Source organism: Petaurus breviceps, unplaced genomic scaffold (assembly GCF_028583685.1).
Source record: "Petaurus breviceps papuanus isolate PSGF00001 unplaced genomic scaffold, PetGlider_PUasm1.0 47, whole genome shotgun sequence".
Classification (NCBI taxonomy): domain Eukaryota; kingdom Metazoa; phylum Chordata; class Mammalia; order Diprotodontia; family Petauridae; genus Petaurus; species Petaurus breviceps.
Window position 1 is genome coordinate 9,756,772 of NW_027186349.1, and position 12,226 is coordinate 9,768,997.

The window sequence follows — 12,226 nt, forward strand, 5'->3', positions numbered from 1 at the left end:
TTCAGCAGACCCAGTTGGGTCCTTTGCTCTTGGAAGATCCAAGTGACCAGATTGCTGGTGTACCGCACCAGCCGCGGGTAACCATGAGGTGCCCGCATTTGCCCGCAGAATTTCTTGCAGAGATAAACTCCAACCGCAAGGTCGTTCCCACCTTTGGGGGAAGAAGGATTGGGAGTGGCAGTAGGAGAAGTGGGAGGGGGTGAGGAGTGGGAGGCAGGGAATGTGAAACTCCAGGAGGGCCGGGCTTGAGTGATTCCTTCTCTTGGGAGCAGATGTGAGTAGAATGGGAAAAACCGTGGAAGGTGAGGACGGAGGGGCGAGTCTGGGGCAATGTCAGTAACGGTTCCTCCAGTCCTCGTGACCTCACCCCCTCCCACGTGCCTTCACTCTGCCCCGGCTCCTCGAGCTTTCCAGGACGCCCCCGGGATGCTGACTCGCCACCCCTTTCTATGCTCGGCACCCGCTTCTCTACCCCACGAGGCGTCTGCCCACGTGCTGCCCTCGTCAAGTGCCTCCCCCCCAACCTCAGCACTTCACCTCTGCACTTGACCCCCGGCCCTGGCCGCGACCACGCGCGCGTGGGATAACGGTAGTCCCATATCCCTTCTCTTTGCCCCGCCCCCCACCGCCCCATTCCCTTCTTCCCGGGCTTCCCTCTCCTCCCATCCCCATCCCGTCGTCAGTGCCCTCCCGCAACCCCTCCGCCTTCCCGTCCACTCTCCCACCTCTGTCTCCCACTCCCCTCCAGTGTAAGCCGCAGTGCCGCTCCATTCGGAGAAGGGGAATCCACTCCCGGAATATACTTGGGCTGCACTAGGGGCGGGGTCCGCGGAGCCGACTAAGGGATCCCCCACCGGCGCGCGCGCACGCCCCCACCCCCCCCCACCCCCCCACGGCCGCGCCCGCCCCCCCCCCCCCCCCCCCCCCCCCCCCGCCCGCGCGGCTTCCGAGCGCAGTCGAATCCAGCGGCAGCGCCGCCGCCTCCACCAAACGAGAGCCGGCAGCTCCGAGGAGGAGCAGCTTCTCCAGCCGCCGCCGCCGCCGCCGCCGAGCCCCGCGCCCTCACGCCCGCCAGCCTGCCCGCCTCCCCTTCGCAGCCTCCTGGCCCCCCAACTCCCAGCCGGGTGCTGGGTCACCCCGGGAGCTCCCCTTACAGATCTGCCCCCCCCCCCCCCCCCCCGCCCCAGCCGCTCCTTTCCCCCTCCGTGACTGTCCCCGTCCTCGTTCTCATTCCCCTCGCGGGGCCAGCGACCAGGGCTGGCAGGTTAGAGGACACCATGAGTCTGGGGGGTGGCAACAGCAGCCGGCGCCGCCGGGCAGAGAGCGGGGACCCCGAGCCAACCCCCGTTCCGCCCCCCGGAGAAGCCGCTGCGGCCGGCCTCCCGCGCTACCTGCCGCCGCTGACCCCGCCGCTGCCCTCGCTGCCCGCCCTGCCGCCGCCCCCGCAGGCGCCGCCGGGTCCGGCTCCGAGACAAGATGAGCCGCAGCGGCTGGCCGAGGGGATCCCGCGGCGAGGAGCCGGAGAGGACCCGCCGCCGCAGCCTCCCCCACCGCCGCCGCTGCCTCCCCCGCTGCTGCCTCCCCCGCCGCCGCCGCAGCTCCCGCTCCTGCTCCCGCTTCCTTCGGCGGAGCAAGAGCCGTCAACTGCCGGAGACTCTGGGGAAGGTCCAAAGCGCTTCTCCGAACCTCTCCCTCCCGAGGCGGTGATTAAGGACTCGGAGGAGCCGCAGGCTGCGAGGGTCGGCAGGGAGGCAGAAGGACCGAGCTCCTCGGAGCAGCCGGAGACCCGCTCCGTGTGCAGCAGCCGCAGTAGCAGCAGCAGCAGCAGCAGCGACCAGCGCACGGGGCACCACCACCAGCACCAACACCACCAGCCCATCTGCAAGATCTGCTTTCAGGGGGCTGAGCAGGTAAGGACCCTACCCACTGATGCCCTGCGTAAAGAGTGCGCCCCTGAACTCCAGATCACCCCTGTCGGGACTCTGGGCTAAGTTGGGAGCCCCAAGACAGGTGTGTCTGCAAGCTCAGAAATCCAGAGGCTCCCTCACCCGGTGCTCTGTAAACTGTCAGCCAGGAGATGTTCAGCACCATGGACAAGTCTTCCTGTTCTCTTATACTTTTCTTGGCCTTTCTGAGTAGCAAGGATTCTGTATTTTCACCACTTTTCCCTACCTTTCCCTCCTTTCCCTTTATTTTGCAGGCAGATACACACATTATCATATTGCCTTATACACAATGAGGATATTTCATTCCCTTTGCGTTCTCTCTCTGACAAGGTTTGGGGGTTACACATTCCTCAGGTGCCTTCATGATGCCAAAGAAGATTTTTGTGAATGACTATGTTCTTGGGTTTACACGTTGCTGTAGAAATATCTTGAGGGTATATGGTCTCACAATACTGACACATAAACAAAACAGTGGAACACATAAATTATTTTGTTATTTTTAATATTGTAGTTTTAGGTGTCAGAGTTAGATGGGTGGAGTATGAATCCTTGATGTTTCAAAGAAGATAACAATGACATCTTTTATTGAACATGTATGCTTCAGTAATTGCTAATATTTTGAAACAATATATTTAGTAATAGCATAAAACATTAAATTTTATGAAAAAAAATAAGTGAATGAAAGGAAGGTAAAATATAAATTTGTGGTCTGAGATGACATTAGCATGGATATTTTAAAAAGTAAGGAAATTGCACAGGAATACACAGGCTTTCAATAATATAGTGCATTAAGTCAATATTTATGATGCCAGGTCAAGAAAAAAATAAAAGCTTAGTGCTACTGTAAGCTACTCTCTGGGTTGTCATGCATTTCTTCTTTAGTAATGATTAAGAATAACTGCAGAGGAAATGCACTTGACCATCCACTTAAAAGTTATTAAAGAGATTTAATAGTACTGCTGTTCCCCCAAGGGCATTGGAAGTTATGTGTTGTAGACATTTTGTATCTTGGTAGAACATTTATGTGATAAGTGTTATCAGTATTTTTGGAAGAGTATTTTTGGGTAAGATTTTATGGTTATTCTAATCGGAGCATGAAATTTTAATTTCATTTAGTTGGGTAGAGTCCAATACTTATTTTCTGAAACAACAAAGAAAAAAATATAGAAAATGCAGACACCACCATAACATTAATACTGATTTCTTTTATTTTTAGGGTGAACTGTTAAATCCTTGCCGATGTGATGGGTCAGTTCGGTATACACATCAGCTATGCCTATTAAAGTGGATCAGTGAAAGAGGGTCATGGACCTGTGAGCTCTGCTGTTATAGATACCATGTAATAGCAATTAAAATGAAAAAACCTTGCCAGGTAAAAAAAAAATTAAGATATATTTATTTTCTGAAGTAGCAGTGCTAGCCAAGGTATACTTTATTCAGATCATTTACTAAAATGGCAAATTTTTAAATTTGTGTAGTACTGTTCTTCCAAGGTGTGTTGAATCTGGATTTTGAAAGGCTTATGTGATATTTTAACCAACTGGGTTCTCTATATTGATTGGTTATTTATTGATGAAATATCCCATTATCAGTTTCTAAAACACACAAGCTGGAAAAATCATTTGTTAAATCTTTCAGTTAAAATAATTCTATTTTTACTTCAATTTTACTGTGATGTGATCTGTGAAATTATTGATAAACTTAAGAATTTGAACATTGAATAGGCTCCGTTTTGGGGAGAGAGACAAGTAAGGGGGAAATCAGCCTGTAGTTCTGGGGAGGATTGGGATAGGCTTTTAAAAAAATCAATAATCCAATCTTTTTAGCCTACTTTAATCCTTCTCTGCTCTCTATTTTAGCTTTTTTTTTTCATTTGATTAGTTTCAGATGTCTTTCCCTTCTCTATGTAGTCAACTGCACCATTTCTTGCTCCAGTGCTTTTCAGGCAATGAGAAGCAGCATGACTCAATGGATAGAATGATTGCTCTGGAGTCGGGGAGACTCAGATTCAGGTCCTGCCTATGATACATACTGGTTGTGTGACCGTGGGCAAGTCACTGAACTACTTAGTGACTCAATAGCACTCTAAAGCTATAATCTGCCGATGAGTAAGATTCTATACCAATGAAATCACAGGCCTAAATAACAACAAAACTTTTATTACTATAGATTGAATTAATAAAATGTGTACATGGCCAATAGAGAAAGTAAAAAAAAATAATTGAAGTTGACCATGGTATAAGGAGGTTGGAATATAAAACACAGAAGTAAAAGAAGAAATGGGAAGGGAAAAGAAGGATAAAATGAAGACTGGAAAGTGGTTACTTAAGTATGATTAACAAGCAAGAGATGAAAATAGGAATTTTCTCAAGACATCATGCATATACTTTATATTTAAAGATGAGTATTTCTAATAAAAAGTCATGCTATCATTCTGAAGAGATATAAAATGAAATATTTCTTTAGAATCAATATTTTGTTGAGCCACTTAGGTACAGATGGATGTTGAAAAAAAAAAGATAAAAACATGTCACAAGATCAGGATATGGATTGGATAATTAGATTTATAGTTAATATGTTAATGAAAGTACTGTATATAGGAAATTTTTAACATTCTGTTATTTGGATTTACTTCACATCCTATTTGTCCTTGACCAGTGATGGTCTGCAGGCAAATATGAAGGACTCTTAAATGTTAAAACAGAAAGATATATTTCTAAAATTGTCATTTTCAGGATAATTTATATTATACATTCCTATTTGAAGTTAAAATTTACCTTATGAATTCACATTTGGTTCTGTTTGGAGTTAAAAGAGACAGAAGACAGGAAGAAAATATTTGTTATTTTGTGTTTATTTTGTGTAAGAGTTTAATGATCAAAAACGCTTTATATACCTACTCACACAATTTTAGTTAGTATTAGTTTTACTTACATCCACATAGAGTGAACCCTATTGTGGTATATAAAATATTCCTATGATATACATAGTCAGTTAGTAAGCATATATTAAGCATATATGTACTAGACATTGTGCTAGGTTCTGGGAATACAAAGAAAGGTAAAAACATAGTCCCTGTCCTCCAAGAGCTGTCAGTCTGATGGAAGACACAACATGAGAACAATTATGTGCAGATGACCTATACACATAGACTTCTACTTATCCAGATGGTTTTTTAGTGTAACAGAAAATGTAGTTTTGGAAGTCAAATATATTAGTGCATTGATTAATTTTCAGGTTGTGCTAATGAGTAAGTTACTTTATAGAAATATTTTATGTTTAAAGGTCATGAACTTTCTCAGGCCACTGGTTGCCATCAGGACACTGGTATTTTTTTTTTACTAATTAGTATCCTGGAGGCTTGAAAGGATTCATGAAGTTTCCAAAGCGGGGGTTATATACTTTTAGGGTCTGGATGAATTAATTTTATTTTCTCCCAATTACATGTAAAAACATTTTTTAACATTAATTTTTAAAACTTTGAATTCTAAATTCTCTCCCTTCCTTTTTCCCAACCTCCCTCATTGAGAAGGCAAGCAATTTGATATAGGTGATACATGCGGAGTCATGCAAAACATATCCACATTAGTCATATTGTGAAAGAAAACATAGACAAAGAAAACTCAAGAAAAAGTAAAATTTTTTAAAAGTATGCTTTGATCTCATTCAGACACTATCAGTTCTTTCTCTGAGGATGGATAGCACTTTACATCATAAATCCTTCAGAGTTGTCTTAAATCATTGTATTGCTGAGGATAGCTAGTTCATTCACAGCTGATTATCTCACAATATTGCTGTTACTTTATACTCCATACATTTCATTTTGCATCAGCACATCCAAGTCTTTCCAGGTTTTTCTCAGAGCCTCCTGCTCATCATTCCTTATAGCACAGTAGTATTCCATTACATCCATATACCACAGTTAGTTCAGTCATTCCCTAGTTGATAGGCATTTCCTCAATTTCAGATTCTTTGCCCCCATAAATGAGCTGCTACAAATATTTTTGTACACATGTGTACTTTTGCTTTTTGGTTTTTATCTCATTTGGAATACAGACCTAGTAGTAGTATTGTTATGTCAAAGGGTAAGCATGGTTTTATAATAAACCCTTTGGTCACAGCTCCAAATTTCTCTATAGAATGGTTGAATCTGTTTACAACTCCACCAACAGTGAATTAATTAATGTCTCATTCTTCCCACAACCCTTCCAACATTTGTCATTTTCCTTTTCTGTCCTAGTAACAAATCTAATTGGTATGAGCCAGTACCACAGAATTGTTTTAATTTGCATTTCTCAAATCAATAGTGGTTTAGAGCATTTTTTCTTATGTCTGTAGATAGCTTTTATTACTTCATCTGAAAACTGACTTTGTATCTTTTGATAATTTGTAAATTTGGGAATGGCTCTTATTTTTATAAGTTTGACTCAGTTCTCTACATATTTGAGAAATGAGCCCTTTACTAGAGAAACTTGCTTCAAAAATTTTTTCACAGTTAGGATTGCTAACTGAATTTCCCTCCATCCTATTTCTACCCTGTTTATTCTGTTCTCTCTTCCTCCTTAAAAGTGTTTTGTTTCTGAGTATTGCCTCCATCTATCTGTCCTTCCTTCTATTACCACCACACCCTTCTCTTATCCCTTTACCCTCCTACTTTCCTGTAAGGTAAGATAGATTTCTATACCCAATTGGGTATATTATTCCTCTTTGAGCCAATTCAGTTGAGAGTAAGGTTCATGAATTGCCCCTTTTCTCTCCCATCTTCCCCTCCACCATAAAAGCTTTTTCCTTTGGTTTTGTTTTATTGTTTCTTAGTTTCTCATAAAGTCATTAGCTTCTATTTGTTCAATTCTGATTTTTAAGGAATTATTTTCTTCAGTGAATTTTTGTACCTCCTTTTTCATTGGGCCAATTCTGCTTTTTAAGGCATTCTCTTCAGTGAACTTTTGTATATTTTTTTTCCATTTAGACAGTTCTGCTTTACATGGCATTCTTCTCATTATTGGCTTTTTGTACCTCTTTTACAATTTGGCCTGGTATGGTTTTTAAGGTGTTATTTTCTTCAGTAATTTTTGTATCTTCTCTAACAAGCTGTTGACTCTTTTTTCATGATTTTCTTTCATCACTCCCATTTCTCTTCCCAATGTTTCCTCTATCTCTCTTTATTTTCAAAATCCTTTTTGAGCTCCTCCATGGCCTGAGACCAATTCATATTTTTCTTGGAGGCTTTGAATGTAGGAACTTTGACTTTGCTGTCTTCTTCTGAGTATGTGTTTTGATGTTCTTTGCCATCATAGTAATTTTCTATGATCAGAATTTTTCTGTTGTTTGCTCATTTTTCCAGCTTATTTCTTGATTTTTAACTCTTTAGTAAAGGAGTGCTCTGCTTCCAGGGTTGGGGGGTACACTATCCCGAGCTTCAGGGGTTTTGTGTAGCTCTTTTCAGAGATACTTCTAGGGACTTGTAAATTTGCAGTTCTTCCAAGGTGGTATGATATGAGAGAAGTATGTTTATTACTCTCCTGGCCTTTGCTCTGGTCAGTGAATGATCACAAGTACTCTTTTCTCCCCTTGAACTGTGATGAAGGTCCCTGCTCCACTGCAGCTGCAAGCTCTAGTGTGCTAGTACACCTCCTCCCCCTGGGGCTGAGACCCAGGACTGCAGCCCAGATATGAGGATGGGCAAAGTCCAGAGTCCTGCCTCTAGTGCTAGCAAAGAGACCCCTGTAATCTTCTGACCAGTTGTTTGACACCCTTACTGTCTATTGGCTGAGAGCTGTGGAAGTTGCTGCTGTTGCTGCTGATTCAGTGGCTGGAGCCACTGAAGGCCTGCTGGAGCCTGGTCTGTGTTGCTGGGGCCTGCACTGCACTCCTCTCCATTCTTATCCCAATGTGACAGATCTTTCCTGACTACCTTCTAAGTTGTCTTTGGCTGCAAAATTATTTCACCCCTACATTTTGTGGGTTCTTTCGCTTCAGAAATGTTTTATTGCACTATTTGAAGGTGTTCATGGGGTTCTGGGGAGGGCTTAGGTGAGTTGCTGCTGTTTCTCTGCTAGCTTGGCCTTACCTGAATTAATTGTATTTCAATCTCAAGAACAACTTATGCATTCATTCATTCCAGTGGTCATAAGTTAAGGGATATGTAGGAGATAATAGAAGATGGTTCATGTTTGGAATTGTAAAGGAAGTTGAAAAGCAACTATTTCAGTTTAAGTAATTCATATATTACTGGGAGCCATAGTACAGAGTAAGAAAGTCCCCTGTATCTTGTGTGACACTTAGAGTGAAAAATGTCTTCTATTTGTAGAGTAATTTACTGTTGGCATGTTTGTGTTTGTGTGTGTATGTTGGGGAATGGTGCTTTTTAAAAAAAATAGATATCATCTAAGTAATATACGAATTACCAATGCAAAATATTATTTAAATAGTCAAATAACTTCTATTCATGTTAAAGAAAAATACCGAAAGTATTCATAAACTAGAATAGGGTTTAACTTATAATGTCAGAAAAATCTATAAATTGACTGAAGTTCATGTTACATACTCTTATTCATTAATTTTATATTCCAGTTTGAGACTTAAATAGTATAATTATGAATACTCAAAGCATGATTAATATATCAGTTTAGATTTTGGAAAATAAAATAGGTAATAGACATTTTAATATGGATAAGATGAATACATATATTAGTAGTTTTGGATAAGAGACTTATGTGAGAACTTTGAAATATAACTGCTATGTATAAGTGAGAAAAAAAGTTTTATTTGCCTTTTGTGTAGTAGAGCAATTAAGGATTGTTAAAATATGACTTACCAAGAATATTTGGAGACTAGTTTTCACTGGGATTTTGTTTCTACAGATGACTGAAATCCAGTGAAATGTAAATATCTAGACTTAAGTTGTCGAAAGAATTGGGCAATTCCATGTATATTTATGTTTTCAATATAAATCCCCTCAGAGATAGATGGATAACCTCAATATTATGTGTTAGGATTCCAGATCATTCTACCTTCTGCACTTCCCCTTAGCCCCTGCTCTAGCATATTTGTATTTATTTTGCCTTCAAGTTTTGATCAAAATTCCCTTTCTGCTCTTCATCCTTTTCTTTCTTCTTACGTTTATATATTTTTGTGTACTTTCCTCATAACAGCCATTTGATAATATAAGTATCATGGAGTACATGATAGCCATCTTCATATAATTTCAAGATTCATGTGGGAGAGAGATCCAGCTTTTTCTGATTGAACCCAGAGGATAGAGCAAAGAGCCATATATGGAAACTGCAGAAAAGAGAGTTAGATTTGGTGTAAAGAAAAACAAAACAAAACAACTTCCTAACAGTGAAGGTTATCCCAAAGCACAGTGAACTGCTTGAGGAAGCAGGGAATTTTAATTGTAGCTAGAGAGCTATTAGTTGGGGATATTGTAGAAGGAATAAAGTATGGGTTGGATTAACAGGACTCAACTTTGTGACTTTCACCTCTGAGACTCTGTGACACTATTAATCCTCATTTTATACATGAATAAATTGTGACTCAGGATGCTCAGTTACTTATCCAAAGTCAGAGTTGGTAAGCAGTGAAGGCAGAACCTTTCCATTATGCCATGCTGCCTTTCATTTGACTCTGACTCCATCCATCTCTGTACAGTAGGGATATTCCAAAGTTTTGAAAGTGTAATCTCTAAACTTCACTAACAGTGGTATCCTGATCATCCTTCCAAATTTCATTTTACCTGGAGCACCAAGATAGATGAAAATATTGATTCATACCCTTGAGTAAATGTATTGATTGGACTTAGGCAGTTGGTTACATGATATAGGCCTTTGGGTAGATTATAAATCAGAGATTCCCCCCCTTTTCCTTTTTTTAAACTGGCTTATAATATGTTCTGTAGCTCTCTTTCCTCTGAATATATACTAATAAAACAGTGATGATATATCTCATTTTCATGAATATTACTGTACAATTTTGGTTATTGTTCATTCATTTTAGTCATGCATGACTCTTCATGACCCCAGTTGGGGTTTTCTTGGCAAAGTTGCTGGAGTGATTTGCCATTCTTTGTCCAGCTCATTTTGGTAGATGAGGAAAATTAGGCAAACAGGTTAACATGGTAACACTTCAATTTTATTAGCAGCAGACTCTGGGAAAAACTTGCTTAGAGTCACACAATTCTAAGTGTCTAAGGCTGAATTTGAACTCAGGTCTTCCTGACTCCAGACCTGGTATTCATTGTTCCACCTTGCTGCCCCTCAATTATAGTTGATTGTGTTTTATTTTAAAGTTTTAATTAAAATTAATATAATAGTATCTCAGTATGACACTATATGCTATGTAGTTTTGTAGTTATACAGTCCTAGAATATAGTGACTACGTTAACTATAGCCCCTTATAGAGCACTTCTAGAAGTTTCATTAACTTCCCCAAACCACTAAAATGATGCTCTGGTAGAAGTTTTTTTTTTTTAATTTTCTCTCCCAAAAAATTTCTGTTATTCTAATGCAGTAGCTGATGGGCTTAGAAAATAATTTAAATTTTAATTGTTATTTATAAACAAAGCATTAGAGTATTGAGTAATTTATGATCTTTCAATATTTGCATTTTATACTTTTCTCAAAACTGGAATTCAATGGAGCCATATTAAACTTCACTATGCTGATGTGATAATTTGATTATTTTTATAAAAATGATGGTTGATCTAACCTAAGTTCCTAGAAAAATTTTAATAGCTGTAGGCTGTAGTGAAGTACTGAAGAAAAATGTTAGGCATTTTATTGAAATGGATTTAATGAAATATTTAATGGAAAATTAAAATAAACAAAAATAAACAAAGCATATACATCATAAGGTAATTTCCTGTTTAAAAATTATTTTAATTCATTTACTGGCTAATTCTCAAAATCCATTTATCTGCATTTCAGTTTCTATATAAAAAAATAAATTTCTCTTTGCATAGTAATTGAACCATCTTGTGTTGTATACTTGTCTTTTGTTTAGTGGCCTGATGTTTTCTATATGAACTTCTATGTGATTACCAGATGGTAATAATAATGCAGGTGAACATACACACTATAGTATGGTAGTATTTTTCCTAAGTCTATCTTTTCCATGAAAAGAGTTAGAGATGTCAGTTTTTCAGAGTGGCCCATAGCTTCCTCTTTGACACTTTTTTCTTTATATTTCCTCAGCTTGGGTCCATATCCTATTTTTACCCACTGAACATTCTTAGGTCATTTTTTTTTCCCTTTTGATTCATTTATTCTCACCTTCTGTAGAGGACTGAGCCTCTACCAAGGACAGGTAATTAGAGCTAGAAACTATTTGAAAAACAGATTTTTTTGCTGCTTAAAGAAGCTGTAGCAGATAGAGCATCCTCAGCTGTCATTAAATAATATCTTCTCTTGCATTTCAGTTTTTCCCAGTCTGCTGCTAATGAAATTGAAGTGTTAGCATTCTATGGACATAGGTCTACTTCTAGTCAGTGAAAAATAAAAGAAGTGTCTTTCTATTTCTTTATTTTACACTCATTATTTGATAGATATATGAAATGATATATTGAAGTGCTTCAGTATTTTAAGGATTTGTGATTTTATCAGCATATGTACTTTGTACTCTCTGCTGACCTCTAGGCTTGCATTTCCAACTGACTTTCCGACATCTTAAACTCAGTATGTCTAAAACAGAACTCATTATCTTTACCGCTAAACCCTTCTTTCTCCCCGCCTTCCTTATTACTGTAGAGGGCAACATCTCTTCCCAGTGTCTGTGACTTGAAACCTGGTAGTTATCCCGGATTTCTCGCCCTCCCTCACCCTCCATATCCAATCTATTACCGAGGCCTATAAATTTCAGCTTTGTAGCATCTCTCGAATGTGTACCCTTTTCTCCTCTACCACTGCCACTACTCTAGTGCAGATCCTCATCACCCCCCCACCTAGACTACTGTAGTAACCTGCTGGTGGGTCTTCCTATCCCAAGTCTCTCCCCACTCCTAAGCCACAAAAATGATTTTCCTAAATTGCATGTCTGATCATGTCACCCCTCTATGCAATAAACTCCACTGGCTTCCTGTTGCCTTCAGGATCACATAAAAAATGCTCTGGTTGGCATTCAAAGCCTTTCATAACCCCCTCCCATCTTTTCATCTTTACACCTTACTTCCTTCCATGTGACACTATGATCCAAAGACACTGGCCTCCTGCCTGTTCGTTTTCTCGGTTCTGGGCATTTTCTCTGGCTGTGTGTACCTGGATTGTTCTCCCTCCTTCACACTA

The 12,226-nt window shown here is 40.3% G+C and overlaps 1 protein-coding gene across 1 annotated transcript in view; it reads left to right on the plus strand.

Moving 5' to 3' along the window:
• The first annotated feature begins 1,277 nt into the window (after positions 1 to 1,277).
• Positions 1,278 to 12,226, plus strand: part of MARCHF11 (membrane associated ring-CH-type finger 11) — a 139,013-nt gene continuing 128,064 nt past the window's right edge. Inside the window, exons 1-2 of the mRNA XM_069101395.1 lie at positions 1,278 to 1,910; positions 3,163 to 3,318. Coding sequence (XP_068957496.1) covers positions 1,278 to 1,910; positions 3,163 to 3,318 — 789 coding nt within the window. The remainder of the gene's footprint in view (positions 1,911 to 3,162; positions 3,319 to 12,226) is intronic.